This window comes from Plasmodium relictum (assembly GCF_900005765.1).
Source record: "Plasmodium relictum strain SGS1 genome assembly, chromosome: 9".
Lineage (NCBI taxonomy): Eukaryota > Apicomplexa > Aconoidasida > Haemosporida > Plasmodiidae > Plasmodium > Plasmodium relictum.
The window spans coordinates 1,136,947-1,156,737 of record NC_041687.1 but is presented as its reverse complement, the minus strand read 5'-3'; the positions used below and the strand labels follow the sequence as shown (position 1 = coordinate 1,156,737).

The 19,791-nt window shown below is 18.1% G+C and overlaps 5 protein-coding genes across 5 annotated transcripts; 2 read left to right on the top strand and 3 right to left on the bottom strand.

Annotated features, from left to right (window-relative positions):
• Nucleotides 1-491: 491 nt before the first annotated feature.
• PRELSG_0932600 (major facilitator superfamily protein, putative) lies at nucleotides 492-4,108 on the top strand (the record flags this gene model as incomplete). The annotated part of the gene is made up of 7 exons (XM_028676771.1): nucleotides 492-2,758; nucleotides 2,861-3,024; nucleotides 3,172-3,288; nucleotides 3,356-3,451; nucleotides 3,547-3,636; nucleotides 3,732-3,793; nucleotides 4,028-4,108. The coding sequence occupies 7 exons, from the start codon at nucleotides 492-494 to the stop codon at nucleotides 4,106-4,108; spliced, it is 2,877 nt and encodes a 958-aa protein (XP_028533227.1).
• A 176-nt stretch (nucleotides 4,109-4,284) lies between these two features.
• PRELSG_0932500 (conserved Plasmodium protein, unknown function) lies at nucleotides 4,285-5,577 on the bottom strand (the record flags this gene model as incomplete). The annotated part of the gene is made up of 6 exons (XM_028676770.1): nucleotides 4,285-4,341; nucleotides 4,448-4,596; nucleotides 4,743-4,910; nucleotides 5,050-5,131; nucleotides 5,286-5,411; nucleotides 5,515-5,577. The coding sequence occupies 6 exons, from the start codon at nucleotides 5,575-5,577 to the stop codon at nucleotides 4,285-4,287; spliced, it is 645 nt and encodes a 214-aa protein (XP_028533226.1).
• Nucleotides 5,578-6,051: 474 nt separating this feature from the next.
• PRELSG_0932400 (conserved Plasmodium protein, unknown function) lies at nucleotides 6,052-7,899 on the bottom strand (the record flags this gene model as incomplete). Its single annotated transcript, XM_028676769.1, has 1 exon — nucleotides 6,052-7,899. The coding sequence occupies one exon, from the start codon at nucleotides 7,897-7,899 to the stop codon at nucleotides 6,052-6,054; it is 1,848 nt and encodes a 615-aa protein (XP_028533225.1).
• A 1,325-nt stretch (nucleotides 7,900-9,224) lies between these two features.
• Nucleotides 9,225-10,758, bottom strand: PRELSG_0932300 (coatomer delta subunit, putative; the record flags this gene model as incomplete). Its single annotated transcript, XM_028676768.1, has 2 exons — nucleotides 9,225-9,314; nucleotides 9,388-10,758. 2 exons carry the CDS (start codon nucleotides 10,756-10,758, stop codon nucleotides 9,225-9,227), a joined length of 1,461 nt encoding a protein of 486 aa, XP_028533224.1.
• Nucleotides 10,759-13,007: 2,249 nt separating this feature from the next.
• Nucleotides 13,008-17,524, top strand: RPA2 (DNA-directed RNA polymerase I subunit RPA2, putative; the record flags this gene model as incomplete). Its single annotated transcript, XM_028676766.1, has 2 exons — nucleotides 13,008-14,526; nucleotides 14,619-17,524. The coding sequence occupies 2 exons, from the start codon at nucleotides 13,008-13,010 to the stop codon at nucleotides 17,522-17,524; spliced, it is 4,425 nt and encodes a 1,474-aa protein (XP_028533223.1).
• Nucleotides 17,525-19,791: the final 2,267 nt, after the last annotated feature.

The following is a 19,791-nucleotide window of genomic DNA, read 5'->3' as shown; positions in this document are numbered from 1 at the left end:
AATTATATAAATATATTTTTTTTCATTACAAAGTAATTTTAATTTTTATAATATACACCAAAAATTTTTTTTTTTAATTTGCTTGTTTTATAATTTTTTTTATAATTAAAATCCAAAAATAAATTCAAAAAAACAAGTCTACAATATTACTTTTTAGTTGTCTACACCTTATTATTATTTTTTTTTTTTTATAAGTTATAATTTTTACTTAAATACAAATCCATTATTTTCCTTTTTTTTATTTTATTCATGGTCTAAAATAAATATTATAATTCATATATATGAATACACTAATTTTAATATGATTTATCGTTTTCATATATTTTTTATTTTTTTTATTTCATTATTTTTTTTTTCTTTTTTTTGTCGTTTCTCATATTTAATTTTAATTCGTTATTCTCAACTGTTCTCTACATTTTTTTTTATTAATTTAACATTTTTTTTTTGAAATTAAAATATACTTTAGTAATTTTTTTTTTATTCATGAAAATATGAATGATAATTTAAAAAAAAAATTGAAGATAAATAAAGGTAATGTTTATTCAAGTTTAATAAAAGACAATGTAGACGATTTTATTACTAGAGAAGAATATTATAACAGTAAATCATCAAACACTTTTAATGTGAATATTGATGAATGTTCTGAAGATATTAAAAATGATTTAAAAAAGGAAATAAATAAAGAATCCCATAAAAAAAATTACGAATATAGATCAGATGAAAATTATGAAAATATAAAAGAATTAATTTCAAAAGAAAGTAAACATAATAGTTATATAAAAAAAAAAAATTTTCTTAATATAATAAAGAAGGATGATTTAATTTTAAAAAGTAATGAATTCAACGAGTACAATAGCATAGGTGATAAAAATGAAAGCATTAAAAAAAAAAAAAAAAAAAATTCGAAAGTTTTTCCAAATTTTGTAAAAAAAAATTATATATCTGTGTCAAGCATAAAAAATAACAAATATAACCAAAACATTAAAGTACATAGACTTGTGAAAAAAAGTAAAAGTTCAGAATTCATTAATAATGGAAATACAAGTATAGAAAAAGATAAAAACATATCTGAGAAAGAAAATACAAATATAAAGCTTTCTATATTTGATATGAGTGATAACAATTATAGCGATAACACTTACTGTAGTAATAATAATTATTATAAAAATAATAATATTATTAATAACGGTAATAATGATCGTTATGATAATAAATATAGTCATAAAAAAAAAAAATTTAACAAAATGTTTGCTACAAAAAATATGAATAATTTTGAATATGTAATGCATGAAGATACAGAAAATAATTTAAATAATGACGAAATGAATAGCAAACAGAATGAAAAAAATAATTTAAGTTATATTAAAGATTTTAATGAGCAAAATGGTAATACATACATATTAAATAATATCAATATAAATGATTTACATAATAGTAATGTAAATGAAAGAAATGAAATTCTTGGCATATATGTAAATAATTATAATGGAAAATCGAAAATAGATTTAATAAATAACTTTTTAAAAAAGAAAAAAAAAAAAAAAAAGCATAAAAAAAAAAATAGTAGCTGTGAGATTGTTGATAATAATTACAAAGAAAATTATAGTTACATTCTCTGTAATACTAAAAAAGAGAAAAGACACATGAATAAAAATATAAATTCATTATTACATGAAAATAAAAATGATAGGAAGAATAGTTTTAATAATAATTTAAAATATCAAATAATAAATAGTGCAAAAAAAATACGATATGTAAGTAAAAGCAATGAAAAGGAAGAAAAAAAAAAAAAGAAAAAAATATCGATGAGTATTTTAAAAAGTATAAATAACAGTGAAGATTTATTTAAATGGAGGAATAAATATCATACTATAAAAGCATTAGCTTTAGATGAAAAAAAAAATAAGAAACTTCTTGTTTTTGCATTTGTCATTTTCTTATTTTTAAATGTTTTTATTAATTATGATAGTGGTATATTACCAATATCCTTAAATAAAATTACTGATGATTTTGATTTAAGTATAACATTACAGGGTTTATTAGGTTCTATGCCTTATATAGGATTAACCATAGCAAGTTTTTTTTTAGCAACTATATTACAAAAATATGATCAAAAAAAAATTATTTTAAAATCAATGCTATTAAATACCATAAATATATTATTAAGCTTTTTTTGTACTAATAAATTTTTTTTCATTTTTTTAAGATTTATATATGGAATTACACATTCTGTTTTAATAATTTACTTTCCTGTTTGGACTCATGAATATGCACCATCTTTAAATTTAACTTTTTGGTTGGGTCTAATTCATATATCAACAATTATAGGAATAACAGTAGGATATTTATGTACTGGATTATTAATTTTTTTTAATTTTTCATGGATGTATTCCCTTTTAATTCAAGCTTTTTTTTTAATTCTTTTTTCTATACTTTTATTTACTATACCAAAAAAATTTATTAACATATCTAATATATCAAAAAATCATAAATTAAACAATATTTCTAAATATAGTATTTTCAATAATAATGATAATGATACAACTACAGATATATACGATAATGATACTATTATTATTTATGTATCAAAAAATAATAGTGATTTTAATAGTTTATATAATGAGCAAAATATTAATTTTTCAGAAAATGTGAATTATGAAAAAAGCATAATGAATAATCAGAAATTAAATTACTTAAAAAGAGTTTACTATAAAATAAAAAAAACTTACTTTTTTTCATCCATTGTAGCAATATTTAAGTAAATTATATTTATATAATTATTTATATATATATTTTTTAAAAATACATTTATTTTTCTGTATTCTTATTTATATGTATATAATTTTTTTTTTTTTTTTAGGTGTCCATTATATATTTGGCTAGTTTTCTCATTATGTAACCTTTTTTTTGTTGTTATCGGAATATTTTTTTGGTCAACTAATTTTTTTATTAATTATTTAAATATTGGTTCATTAGAAGCTATGTTTTATTTTATTGGTACTTCTTTGACCGCCCCAGTTATAGGTATAAGAAAAAAAATGAAATGAAATAAAAATCATAAAAAGAAAAAAAAAATTTTTACATTTAAAAAATAATATGCATAGTGTTACAAACTTTCAAAAGAATATTATTATAATTTTTTACAATGGTTTTTATGGCATGCACTTTTAGGAATATTAATAGGAAGTAAAATTGTAGATAAATTTATTGGTGGATATAAAGAATACAAAAATAGATTAAGAACTTTATATTTTTGTATTTTCAATTCTTTTTTAACATTTCTTTTAGGTAAATATATAAGTTTAAAATTTAAGAATTAATAAGCACAATTATATGTATATATTTTTCTTTTTAGCTTTGATGATTTGTATTTTTGACAACTATAAATTCACGTTAATGTTTACATGGATAATTTTGTTATTTGGTGCAATGTTATTGCCACCTATAACAGGTTTAATATAAAATATATTATTTTTTTTTATTTAAAAATAAAATATGCATTTTTTTTTTTTTATATGTCTTATTGTATTATTTTTTATTTTGTAGGAATAATATTATCAACTGTTAAATCTGAAATAAGATCTTTTGCCTCAGCCTTTTCGATGTTTTTGTACAATATTTTTGGATATGCATTAGGTAAAATTAAATTGCCCACTTTTGAAAACTCAAAATGTATTTATTAACATATATATATGTGTATATAAATAAATATATGATTATATTTTTATTAGGAACGTTCTTTCCAGGATTCATTGTTGATTTTTTCAGGGTTAGCGAAGTTGTCAGTATCAAGGTATAATAGAAAAAAATAAAACATATATATATATATGTTAATAAACTAATAAATGTATATAAGTATAAATTAACAGAAAGAATAAAAAAAAAAAAAAAAATAAATAAATATTTAAAGAGGAAACATTAAAATTTAATAAACAATCATATATTTTTTTTACATAAATAATAAAAAAATTAATATTAAAATAAAAAATTTACAAAATAAATAATAATAAAATTTTTTTTTTTAAAGGTTGTTTATCTATGGTCATTTTTTGGTTTAATAAACTTATGTATTGCCACTTTATTTGCAAAGAAAAAAGAAATTTATTAATAATTGTCCAATGTTATTGTTTTTACTTAGGGGAAAAAAAATATTAGCTATTCATATATTTTTTTCCTTTTTAATTTGAATTAAAACCTTTTTTGTATTCTTCCAATAATAAACAATCTATAAAAAAAAAGAAAAATGAAAAAAGTTTTTTTGATATATTATTACATTTAATTCAGTTATCTTACTTGAAGCAAAATTGTCAAATTTAAAGTGCAGATAAAAATACAGTTAACCTTAAAAAAGAATTATTACAAATTATAATTAAGCAAAAAAAAGGAAGTTTATAAATAATTATAATACTAATAAATTTTTATAGTTTTTTTTTTTTTTTATTGATACTAAATAAATTTTGTTATTTGAGCTAAAAAATATAGTAAATATTCTTGCTAAGTTTCCCAAAAAAACAAAAAAAAATGTTATAAGAGATAAATTTCCTGTATTTTTATTTTTATGATTTAAATAAATTTGTGGTATTTTTGAAAAACAACCTAAAAATAAAATTAATATATTTACACAATTACTCTTTTTACAGAAATTATAAATTAAACATATTGGAACATGAATTTTTTATTTTACATTTATTTAGCTAGTATGATACTTAAAAATACTATTTTTTTTTTTTTTAATAAATTACTTATTGGAGCTGATACAAGGCCTAAAAAAGGAACAAGCACATTTGGTAAACCAAAAATCAAGTATAAATTCAAGAATACATAAAAACAAATTTTAATGAATTTAGTAAATTTTGAATATTTATTGCTATATCTCCACATTAATAATACTATAAAGATATTTTGTGTGTCTACAAAGATATATGCAAAAAAAGAAAAAAAGAAAGAAAAAAGATAAATGTCTAAGTAATTTTCACTTTTTTTTCATTCATTTATAGTTTTTATTATTTTTATTAATCATCTATATTCATATCTATCGATATATTTAACTTATTAGAATAACATCAAGGAATAATTTAATATTTATATTTTCTTTTATGGAAAATGCTATTAACGAACTTGCTATAAATAACTAAAAAATTATGATAAAAATTTGTTATATTTAGATATTTATTATTATAATATCAAATAATTTGTAGCAAAAAATTTTTTTACATTTATTTTACTTTTATTCTTTTCATAATAATTATATATATATATATATATATTTCTTTTTTAAATACTACCTCTAAATATATCGTTACAAATGATATACCAACAACGTTTTTGTTATTAATAATTTTTATTATTTGAGGAAACTTTATTAAACAAGACCCAACAATAATTGAGTATATAAATATATTATTGAGCACCTTAAAATATTATAAAAAAAAAATATATATAAAAATAACTCTTTTTTCATTAATTATGTGTATTTATAAAAAAATTTAAACTTTTTGTTTTTTTTTTTCTAACAGAAATTGTATTTTGTTTGTCGTAAAAATCTTCTGAAACAACTTTATGATTTAAGTTTTTCATCTTAAATTTTATAAAATAATTTAAAAAGGAAAAAATAACTATATAAAATAAATTTTTTAAAAATTATATATATTTCATTGAAAATATATTATAATTCAAATGATTTTCCAATATCTTGTTATAAAATTTACATTGTATTTAAAAAAAAAAAAAAAAATACATCTCAAAATTATTCTTTTTAGTTATATAATTTTCTAAAATTTTAAAAGAAATATATTAATTAAATAAATTATTCATATATATATTTATTATTGATAATATATATAATTATAAAAATAAGTTTAAGTAAAAAATATGTAAAAATAGTTTTCAGTTCTTTTTATTTTTCTAATATTTTCAATTTTTCTCTATTTTATAGCATTTCGTTGTTTATTTATTTTCTTATTTTTATTTTATTTAATTTTATTTTATTTTTTTCTGTTTGCACATAACTTTATTAGTTTATTAGAATAAAACAAAAATGAAAAAAAATAATTAATTTTTTTTTTTTTTTATTTTATTTTTGTTTTTTTTATCTAAGTTTCTCACATAAACAAAGATATAATATAAGTTAAATGTGTTATATTTAATAATAGACGATTTATCAGAAGAGACTAAAAATATCTTTATTTTATATATATTTTGAAAATTACATTTACTTGTATTTAAATTAAAAAGTATTTCACCTTTACACTTAAAATTTAATATAACTAATTGAAAATATCCATTTAAATTTAATGTAGCCTTATTTAAGTATTTTTCTTCAATATTTAATTCTCTAAATTTATTTTTATATTTAAAAATTTTTTCATCGGTAATTACATCTATAAAATATTCAATATTATTTTTTAACGTCAATTCAAAAATATTTTTTAATATAGTCCAGTCAACGAGATTCTTTAAGTTTTCATATATTAAATTTTCTTTTATATCTTCATTTATATTATTTCTGATATCATATCTTACTTCATTTTTAATATCAGTTTTTTTTTTTTTAAGGATAATTTTTCTTTTTTTTTCGAATACGTACAAATCATTATGCTCACTAATGTGTATATCATCAGGCTTTAAATCATTCAATATATTATTTCTAATCATTTCTATTTTACTAATAATATTATCTTTATACAACTGAATAAACATATTTTTGTATATTGTTTGTTCCTTATCATTATTAGAAAATTTATTTTTATAAAAAAAACCTTTAAAAAATAAATTATCATAAGTAATATAATTAAAAATGTCAAAGAAGTTTTCTTTTTTATTTTCTTGCAAAATTTTTTTTATTTTATTTATTCTGTTTTTTTTTTTAATATTTAATTTCAAATTTTTATATATGTCTTTCTCAATTTTGTCTATTAAATTATTCTTATCTTTATTTTTTTCTTTTTCACTTTTATTATCATTACTTTCTTTGTAGTTTATTTCTTTTACCATTTTTTCTAATTGTTCGTATATTCTGTCGAATAATAATTTTCTTTGTAAATTATCATCTTCAGAATCCTTAATATCATCACTATTTTTGTTGTTTTGTATATCTATTTTTTCATTTTTTCTCTCATTTACACTTTTTATTTCTGCTACACTTTCTTCCTCCAATTTGTTTTTCTCATTTTTCTTTTTACTGTCTTTTACGTTTGTACTTTTCTCACTTTTCATTTCCCTTACAAACAAATAATTGAATAAATTACTGTAAGAAAAAATATTATTTTTTTTTGAGTAATTAATTTCATTTAGGGATGAAATATGAAATATATAACCATATCCAGTCATTGAATTATTTATGAAATAACCAACATATAAAAAAGGATAGAAATAATATAAAGAAAATCCATTAAACATATTATCATCAAATTCTCCAATGTATATATTTATTTCTTTTAAAGGTAAATATAATAAATTTTTGAAGTTTTCTATATTTATGTTCTTTTCTTCTTTTAAAATCATCTCATGTATATTCATATAAAAAAACAAATTATGAATATTTTTATATTTTATCCATATGCCTTTTCTATATGCATTTTTTTCAAAAACTCCCACAAAAATTTCATTTTTCTTAATATATTTTCCATAACCATGAAAAATTATATTACTATCATTTTTATTGTCATTGTTATTTTTTTCCTTATCAATTTCTTCATTTTTTTTATTTGATTTATATAAATCTTTTTCATCATATATATTTTTTGAAATTTCTTTTGGTAAATCATTTTTCTTTTTACTAATATCATCTTTACTCTTTTCTAAATTATCTTCCTTCTGTATTTTATCTTGTAGAATATATTCACCAATATATAAATTGCAATCTTTATAAAATAAACCGCTTTCTACCTTTTCACACATTTATGAAATTAAAAAAAAATTTTAATTTTAAAAATTTTATACTTTTATTATTATTTTATATTGATATTCTTTTATTCTTAATGATTATCTAACATTGTTTTTTTAACTTTTTAATTAGCATGTATTTATATGTGCTAATAATGCTTTCTTTATTTTAATTTATTTTTTTAAAAAAAAATATAAAAATATTAAATTTCCTACTTTATAATAGATGTTTTAATATTAGAAAAAGTGAAAGACAAGGAAAAAAAAAAAAAGATATTTCTATAAATGTAAAATGATATTAAAAGTTTTATTAAATAATTTATATAATAAAGTATAAGATACTTCGGTTAATAAAATAATATTATATGATAAAAAAAGAACAAAGATATTATGTCTGAAACTATTTCATATATATATATATATATATATATATATATATATATATATATTAATTTATTCACCAATAATTAATAGTCATAAATGTATAATATTTGAATTCTATTTTTCTACGAAGATTTTGATTCTTTCCTCAATTAATTTTAATTTTGAGATTCATTGATTTTATTATCAAAATGAATATATTAATAATTGTTTTTATCTTAAAAATACAATTTTTTTTTTTCTTTAAAAATTAATTACAAGAATTCATCGTTTTAAAAAACATATATATATATATATATATATATATATATATATATATATACATATATCGAATAGAATGTCTATCAATAGATTTATTTAAGTAAAATACATTTAATTTTACATATATAAATCTGTATATAAAAAATATGTAAAAAAAGGCACAAAAACTAGTGAAAAAAGAAACGACAAAAAATAAATATTAAAAAATTAAATGAAATAGGAAAAATAAATAAAATAAAAAAAAATAAAAATTATATTAAAATTATATTTCTAAGTATATAAGCTTATTTATCTATAGGATGTCAATTTATATACAGTTCTACATTCATATTATCTAAATAAAAAATCATTATAAATTTCAAATTTTGTATTATATTTGTTTAAATCCCATATATAATTTTCCTCTTTTTTATTTATTTCTTTTTTTTGATAAAAATTCTAAAGATGTAATATACATAATATTCTTACTTATATTAAAATAAAAGTATTCTTCTTAACCACCTTTTTCATTATATTTTTGGATAAATAAAAAAAAAGAGAGAGAACAGAAATATTAAATTACAAATAATTTACCAAAATAACCTCTAATTTTAAGTTTGCACATTTTGCCATTTTTAAACAAATTAAAATTATTTAATGTAACAAAAAAAGGAAAAAATACGTTTACAACTTTTTTTTTAAATTATTATAATATAAAATTATTTGTTTATAGTAAAGAGATAAGTTATATTTTTTTTTACTTCATATTCTATATCTTCTTTTGTATCTTCATCATAGATCTTTAAAACCTAAAAAAGAGAAAATAAAATATATATATATATATATATGTGAAAAGAATTAAGTATATATATATATTTTTACATTTAATTTGTGAGCTAAAATATTTGATTTAGCTTCAACAGAAAAGGGAAATACACTTTCGGATTTTGACTGAATAGAGATTTCTATTTGACAATTTTGATTATTCTTTAAAGTACCAACTTTCCATGCTAATAAAATGCCATCATGTTCAATTATACCTTTATCTTTACTTATAATTTGAGGTTGGCTAGAAGAAGGACACATTATATTAACATTTAAGTCATACATAATTTCATCACTGCCTTTTCTTTTATTTTCAATTTCTAAATTTAATAATGTTGTTTCATTGTCTTCACATGGCCAACAACTTATATTCAAAGGTATATAAGAATCGTTTAAATGATTTATTTTCCATTTCAATAATGGATATATAGTGTTAGTTCTAAAACTTTTACTTTTATCTTTTAGTTCTAGTATATTAGAATTATATTTATTTTTATCTAATATTGGATGTATTTTTGCTTTTTCTGAATAATCATTTTCTAATTCTACTATAACCTTAGAATATTTATTATTATTTATTTGCAAATTAAAAGCACCTTGAATATCTAAATCACATAATGTTCCTTCAGAACTTAATGTACATATTATATTTTCCGTTATAATTACATTAACTGATTTATCAAAAATAGAATTCACATTTATAGTTGGCTTACTTTCTACTTTATTCTCTACAACATTTAATATTCTAACATTCTCTTTTTTATTAGATAACTGCATTCCTTTATAAGAATTAAAATTTTCATCTATCATATTAATCTCTTCATTTTTATATATATCAATATTACTATTATAATCTATATTGCTAATTAAGTCATTTGAAAGAAAGCTGTTGCTACTAACTTTATTTTGTTTTTGCCTATTCTTTTCTAATTTTGAAGCAATAAATTTTCTTCTTTCTTTTTCTTCTTTTTCTTTGTTTTCTCTAATTATTGTTTGCAATTTTTCCTCGTGGGATTCCATTTCAATATATGTTTTTATTTGATTACTGTTCACTATTTCTCTAACTCCATTTTTAATTAATTCATCTATGTAAAAAATTATAGTAAAACATTTCTTTAAAATTGTGCTTTCATTAATATTTCCTTGACATATATCTTGTATTATTTGACTTAGTACTTTTATTATTTCTAAATCTTCTATTATATTAGAATTTATATTTGTTATTAAAAATATATATATGCTATCTAAAGGTTGATATACATATCTCACTTTATCTGTCTCTATATATGTATGATCACTTCTTTCTCTTTCAATTAGATTATGAAATGGAATAGTTAAAGAATCTAAATCACATTTACTAATATTTCGAAATTGACGGGAAACAAGTATCTTGCTTTTTGTACTTATTACTGCACTTAGAACTGTCATTTTCCTTTTTTTTTTTTCTTTTAATTATAAAACAAAAAAAAGAATGATTACCCAAGAAGAAAAAAATTATGCATATAATTAAAATTTATAATTATAAAAAAAATTATATACTTATAATGAAAATGTAAATATTATTTAAAAAATATGAAATTAATCAAAATATGCATACAAAATCTAATACATGTAAAAATAATCGAAAAAAAAAAATTTTTCAATAAAAATATGTGTACATATAATTTAAAAAAAAAAAAAAAAATTATCATTATCAATAAAAATATATATATATATATATGTAAAAAAAAAAAATAATAAAAAAAAACATGTCAAAAAAAAAAAAAAAAAAAGATAAAATTTAATTTCATTCCAAATAAAATAAATATATATAGTTCGAAGTAAAATAAGGAAAAAAAATAAAATTATTCATAAAAAATTGAAAAAAAATTTATTAAAATAGGATATATATTACAAAAGTAATAGACATATATACGAGTGTATATGGTTACTAGTATATCATTTTTACATTTTGTTTATTTTCATAAATTACTTTAACTATATGAAAATAAACTAAAATATTTATATATTGTTACAGTTAAATATTTTATATATTTAAAACACCTGTTTATAACAAGGTAATAACATTTTCAACTATTTTATTAACACAATTACTAATTTTTTTTTTCTTTTTCCTCTTAAAATTAAATTTGAAATATTTTTTTTAATTATTCTAATTTAATTATTTAAATCTATGAGTTGTTATAAATTGTATTATTTTGTTGTATTTTAAAAAATATCATACTGTTACGGTTATTACTACAATTATTATAACTATCATTAAAAATAATATTAATACTATTAGTTAAATTATTAATAATATTAATTTAATTATTATTTAAAATCTAACAAATGGTTATTATTGTTTCAATTACTATAAAAAGCCTTTTTACAATTTGTATTAATATTTGTCCTAATAATACATCAACTTTTTTTTTTTCTTTTTTTTTTCTATATGATAAAAATTAAAAGATGCCGATAAATATATGATTAATTAAAGCTATTAAACCTTATATACTTATTTTGTTTTTATTTTTACTATTATACTTAATATTTTTAAGGATTATATTTGTTTATACATAATATAATACCGAAAAAAAAAAATTATTTTTATATAAAAATATATTACTAATTCTAATTTTTTTTAGAATTAATAATATAAAATATTTAGTATACTTTATTTATTAAATTTTTTCCTAAATAATATGAAAATAAAATTCTAACCATCAAACATGTCATTTTTCAATTTGAATAAAAATTTACATTTTTATTTTTCGACTATTTTCTTGTATGTAGAAATTGTTAGAGGATTTTTTGAGGTTTTAAGATGTATAAAAATTAGTATTAATTTCATTAGATATATGTTAAGAAATATTTATATTAAAATTTATAACAAAAAAAAAAAAAAAAAAATATTGAAGCAATAGTTAAATTATAAAGTACAACTATTAAAATTAAACATATATTAAAAAAAAAAACAGAAATTTACTATAATAGAAATAAAAATGAATTAATATATATAAGATAAATTTAATTTAGTCTTTGTATTATTTCAAAGATGTATTAAAAATATTTTAATAAAAAAAAAAAAAAAATTTATTTTCTGTTATATTTTTATGTAACAATTATTTTTGGAATTATTGTTATATATTTTTACATAACAGATAGCTATTTATCAACATCTTTTATAAATTTTTCATGCATTAACTTTTCTTTGATAATATTTTTTAAATTATTATGTTTTCAAATATATATTTGTTCATTAAATTAATTTAATGCAATTATAAATTTTTTTTTTTTTATTAACGATGAATTCAAATTTTTATGATTAAGCTCTTTTTACTCTCTTAAAAAAAATTGGATGAAAAAAAAGCCTTTAACTTCTTATTTAAGCTTATGCTTGTTTTAATAAAATAATTTTTATTGTGTTTGAAAAATCCTTTAGGATGACAATCCTTTTTTTTTTTTCTTTCACATAAAAAGTAGAAGCACAATTATGTCAAGATAATAAAAAATGGTATGAAAATTATAATATTTAAAGGATTAAAAAACTTAAACTTTTATAAATATATGTGTATGTATATATTATTTAATTAAAAATTTTATAAATATAAAATAAAAAGAAAAGGAAAAATTGTATAATATTGTAAATACCATTGATCAGTTTAATTGAGAATTTAATGAAAATAAATAATAAAATGATAGCAGATAAATGCATAATTAAGCATGAAAATGAGGAAAAAAATGTAAAGAGATACAGTAATAAATATATTTTTAATAACAACAGTGTAGAACAAAATACATTAAAAAATATAAATTTAAAAATTACTGATGAAGAAATAAAATTACATTTAAAAATTATAGAATCTTTATATCCTAATTTTAAATTAAAAATTGGTAAATTAATTAATGGTAGTTATAATATTTTTACAAAGTTTTTAGTACAATCCCATTTAGATGATTTTAATTCTTTTATAAACGTATATATAAAAAATATGCCTGAAACAATACCCGTGATGGAATTTTCACCACAACTAAATAATTATTCTGTCTTAAATAATTTCGGAAATTCAGCAAAATGTGTTAAATTTTATGTAAGTGATATAGAAATAAGAAATCCAGTAATAAAAAATGAAAAAGGAGAATTAAGAAACGATTATCCTTATTTATGTAAATTATCCTCAAGAAATTATGAAGGGGAAATATTTATAAAAATAAATAAACAATATAATGATGAAATAACTAGCACTGTTGTTAGTGCCGGTCATATTCCTATTATGGTTTTATCAAATCTTTGTAATTTAAGCAATTTAAGTAAAAAAGAATTGATTAAAAAAGGAGAAGATGAAAATTTATTAGGTGGCTTTTTTATTATATCAGGGCATTTGAAAGTTATTAGATTTGTAATATATCCAAAGTATAACACTCTACTTCTTAATGAAGAAAATAAAGTCCACATAAATTGTTTATTGAATGATAATACAGTTTTTATTAATTTTTTAACTTATTATAAACAGAATTTTTATTCATATGGTGTTAAATTTCAAAATTCTGTAATTACTATACCCTTTCACATTTTAATAGTACTATTAAGCCCAATAAAAAAAAAAAATTACATATTTAATAAAATAAAAATTGGAATAAAAAATGAAAATGCTATTAAATATGTAGAGCAATTTATCAATTCTATCTTTTTAAAAAATGACGTTAATGAAAAAGAAATTTTTGAAAAATATAATTTAAGTTATTTAGGAAAGAGTTCTTATTTTAAAAGAGGCATTTTTAGAGTTTATCAAGTATCCCATGAAAAGAAAGGAAAACATATTTTGAAGTATTGTGTGCTTCCTCATATACAAAATAACACAGAAAAATTCGAAACATTGTGTTTAATGTTTAAAAAATTAGTTTTAAGCAAATTTAAATTAATTAATTGTGCAAATAAAGATTCTTTAGAATACCATGCTGTTACTACATGTAGTCATTTATTAGCAAATATGTTAAAAGATCAAATAATGACTTCTTTAAATCGCTTTCATTATCAATACTCTAGAACCTTTTATAGATTATTAGAAAAAAAATATGATACATTTAAAATAAGTATAAAGCAAATATATTTAAGATACAAAGAAATGATATCAAATGAGATGAATGAAGACCATTTAAATCATATTCCTTTAGAAGTAGATATGAACAAAGATATAAAATTAAACTATCAAGGTAATTACCTACATATATTATAATCATATTTTTTTTTTTTTTTTCCATTATAACTTTATATATACATATATATAACTTATTTTTCTTTTTAGATAATTCAAATATTTTAAATCATAAAAATGAGTCAAAGAAAAAATTGAGATCAATATTCATAGATGAAAAAGAAAAATTATTTACAAGTATAGAAAGTTATATAGAAGAATTGTATAATGATAATATCATATTCATGGAAAAAGCAAAGACATTTTCAACAATAAGTTTGGCAATAATATACTTCTTTAAAACAGGAAATATTTCATCAGACAATTTACATTATCAACAAAAAAGTGGCTGGGTTATTTCAGCTGATGAAATTAACAATTTAAGATTACTTACAAATTTTAGAGCTATACATAGAGGTTGCTTTTTCCAAGATGTTAAAGTATTAACACCTAGAAAATTATTAGGAGAATCATGGGGATTTATATGTCCTGTTCATACACCTGACGGTTCTCCTTGTGGTTTGCTAAATCATTTATCTCAATTTTGTTATATTCATAATTTAGCTAACAATGATTCACATAAAATGAATATAAAATTGTATTTAAAAAAAATTGGTATTAGTGTTAATTTAGATGAAACAAGTGGGATACACACTATTTATGAAGATGAAAATATTCCTATTATTGTTGATTCAATTCCTATTACATATATTGCTAACAAAGATTTTAACAGAACTGTTTATAAATTAAAATATGCAAAAAATCACAATTTGTATAATTTAAAGTCATATTTCGAAATAAATGCTTATCTTGATGAACCCTCAATAATGGATAGTATAGTAATTAATACATTTCCAGGAAGGATAATTAGACCTTTATTTAATTTGAAAATGAAATCAATTGAATACATTTCCCCTTCTTATCAACCATATGTATCTATTGCCATAAACTATGCAGATATTAAAAAGAATAATTTAGCAAGGAAGCTTTTAAAAAAAAGAGAAGAAGTAGTTAATTCTAAAAAGAAAAATGAACAAAAGTTCACATTAAAGCAACAGTATTTATTTCACATGAATGATAAAAACATTAATTCTAAAATGAAAAAAAAATGTAACAATAATTCATCTAATTGCAAATTAGATGAATCAAAAATTAATAAAAATGTATTTAAAATTTTGACGGAAAATAATCGTAAAAACAGTACAGATGGTTATGTTAGTAGTTCTGATTATGAAACTAGTAGTGATTCTGGTATAGATTCAGAAAACGATAACATGTCATCAACAACTTTTATTGATAGTGATGAAAATGTTAATATTGATATTTATGAGCAAATGCCACAAAAATTTGAATATATGGAATTAAAGGAAACATCCTTTTTATCTTTTTTAGCATCTTTAACTCCTTTTTCTGATCACAATCAAAGCCCACGTAATATTTATCAATGTCAAATGTTGAAACAAACAATGGGAATACAAAGCTTAAATATATTGTATACATTTACAAATAAAATATATAGAATGATAACTCCTCAACTTCCTTTAGTTGTAACAAGAGATTACGAATTTTATGGAGTAGATAATTATCCAAGTGGAACAAATGCAGTGGTTGCAATATTATCATATACAGGGTACGATATGGAAGATGCCTTAATATTAAATAAGGGAAGTGTAGATAGGGGTATTTTTCAAACACATATATATAAAACAGAATTAATAGATTTAGAGAAAGTTGCAGGATCGGGTGATTTTGTATTTGGAAATAACATTAGGTATACTAATAATTACAAAAGCAATAATATTAAGCATGACCACATAGGTAAAAAGCTAAATAATGATGGTTTGCCTAGTATACAACAAAAAATTAAAGAGTCTACACCTTTATATTCATATATTAATAAAAAAAATGAATTAACAACATATGAAAATTTTAAAAGGCATGGAGAATATTATGTAGACTTTGTAAGTATTGCAAAAAATAATTCAAATCAAATTGCAATTGTCAAATTACGATCGACAAGAAAACCTCAAGTAGGAGACAAATTTGCTTCAAGACATGGACAAAAAGGAGTTGTTTCCTTATTATTTCCTCATGAGGACATGCCTTTTTCAGAAAGTGGAATAGTTCCTGATATAATTTTTAATCCTCATGGTATTCCATCACGTATGACTATTGGGATGCTTATCGAAAGTATATGTGGAAAAGTTGCTTCTGTATATGGTAAAAGAATTGATGCTACACCATTCAGAAAATATACCCAACAAAAAAGTTTTAATAATCAATGGATTGATAATTGTGGTATTAAGGGATATTTACAGGAGAGCAAAGAAAAAAAAAATTATATCCATAATAAATCAAATGACAGTGAAGATAATACAAAAGATTTGAATTTTCAACAAAGCAAAAAAAAGAAAAAATATTCAGATATAACATATGATGATAAAATTGATTATTTTGCAAAATTATTATTAAACAAGGGATATGATTATTATGGAACTGAATTATTGTATAGTGGTATATATGGTGTTCCATTACAAGCTCATATATTTATTGGTGTAATTTATTATCAAAGATTAAGACATATGGCTTATGATAAAGCTCAGGTAAGACGATCAGGACCTGTTTGTAATTTAACTCATCAACCATTAAAAGGTAAAAGAAAACATGGTGGTATAAGATTAGGAGAAATGGAAAGAGATGGAATAATATCTCATGGTTGTAGTTTTGTAATTAATGAAAGATTTTTAATGAATTCAGATGGACATGAATGTTTTGTGTGCCCCAAATGTGGACTAATTTTATCACCCATTTTACAATTTAATGCGAGTGGGAAAATAATAAAAGGTAGATCTATTGGAGGAAAAAATAAAATGGCTATTTGTAAATCCTGTGATGTATCATGTAAAATTATTTTTATTCCTTATGTTATAAGATATTTATTGAATGAATTAATTTGCTTAAATGTAACTATAAGATTAAATATAAAATCAGTTGAAAGTATGTTTAATTTGAAATAAGGAAAAAAAAATTATAAATATTAATATATAAATAAAATTTAGATAATGATGCATAGTGCACTAGATAAAGCAAATATAGTACAAGTGTACTTCTTGTGAAATGCCTTTGAAAATAATTTATAAAAATTAAAAAGAAATAATATTATTTTGTTTTTATATTTGCAATGTTAAATATATAAAAATACTTTAGATACAATAAAAATATCATTAAAACAATATATATATATATATATATATATATACATATATTTTTTAACTATAATATTATTAATAAAATAAAGAAAAATTAATTTGCATACACTTTTATTTGTTAATAAAATATATATAGAAATTACAAAAAAAAAAAGTATTTTAATTTTTTTTTTTTTTATAAACTTGTGCAATTTTTTAAACTAGTATTTGATAATTAAAAATAGCTTTAACATTTCTATATTTATTCAATAGCATAATTAATTATATAAAAATTCAATTTGAAAAATAAATAATAAGGAAAAAACCATGTTGAAAATAGTAATCTGTATAAAAAAAAACTTTTTATTATAAAAGAAAAGAGGTAGTAATTTTATTCTCTTTTATTTGTTTAAAAGGAATAAAATAAAATATAAATTTGTGTATTTATTTAAATGTTATATTAAATGCATAAAAATTTATTTTTAAAAATAAATTAAGAGCTATTTTTTTTTTTTTAAATTATTATATATAAAAGTGTTGTATTTTTAGTTATATAAACAAAAAAAACAATAAATTTATTCTAAAAATATAAGAAAAAAAATTATAGTAAGAACTTCATATGTGCATTTCAATACATTAATTAGTTTTTTATAATTAATTCATATATTATTTTATTTTCCTATAGTAAATATACTATAACTAAAATACAAATATTTAAGATTGATTTTAGTATTCAATAATAAATGCAAAAATTAAAAATATTTATTAAAAACACATTTCTTTTTTTGCTATCACAAAAGATCTGTTCTAATAAATAGGATTAAATAAAAAAATAAGCATACATTTAAAAAATAGAAAAACAATTAAAATATGTGAATACACGTATATTTATATATGCACACACAAATAAATATACTAAAATACATAGATACAAATTATGTATTTCTTAATAAGCATGCATATTTTTGTCCTGCTTTATTTTTTAAAAGAAATAAACATTTTAATATAATTAATATAAAGGTATAAGAAATGTGGTTTTTTTTATGTTTTTTTTTTTTTTTTTCATTTTAATATTATATAGTTCTAATAGCAAATACTAAAATAAAATGTTTTTTTGTGATTAAAATTTTATTTCTTTATCAATGATTTTTCATTTCACTTTAAAGTTATCCAAAATTAAAATAAGTTTTTAATGAATTTCAAAGTATATATTTTTTTTATCATATCAATTTTTTTTTTCTATTTTTTTTTTTAATAAAAGTATATGCACATAAAAATGTTATAATATTTTGTTTTTATTTTATATTTATACTATTAGGCTATTAAATTCATTTTGTTAAAGTATTTATGTTTTTATATAATTATTTTTTTTTTTTTCTAATATATAAATGTTTTTTGAATGAAATATTTATATATTTCTTTTTAGAATCTTTTATAGAATATTATAATTAATTTATTAAAAATATATAAATAAAAAAATTATATCATACAATATTATTTAAAAAGTGTTCCGTTATTTTCTACATAATTTAGAAATATTACTGTGAGATAAAGAAAAATGTGTACCTTTTAATTTTTTTTTTTTTACACGCAAAATATATACAATTATTAAAAACATATATATATATATATATAATAAAAATACATTTTTTTTTAATGCTAATCCAAAAAAATAAGAAGAAAAAAAAAAAAGAAAAACCTATTAATTAAAGAAATTAATATATACATCTTACTTATGCAATGTTTAAAATTTTCCTCAATACTTTTGTATCTAAAAGATAATGATTTTATTTATCCACTTTAAGAGTTAGTTTACTCAATAGTTATTTTTTTTTCTTTTGATATACTTTTTTATTTTTTATTTTATTTTTTTTTTTTATCTCATTATTTTATTTTAATTGTGTATATATATATATCTAGTATTTTTATTCTATTTTATTTATATTTTTACTTTTGTCAAAAAAAATTTTAATTAGAAATAAAGTAAAAGATAAAGTAAAACTTTACTAAAAAAAAAAATAATGATACCGTCAAAGATACATCTAAAGGTAATGAAATAAAAGTTATATATGTAGATACTTTTTTTTTTTATATAT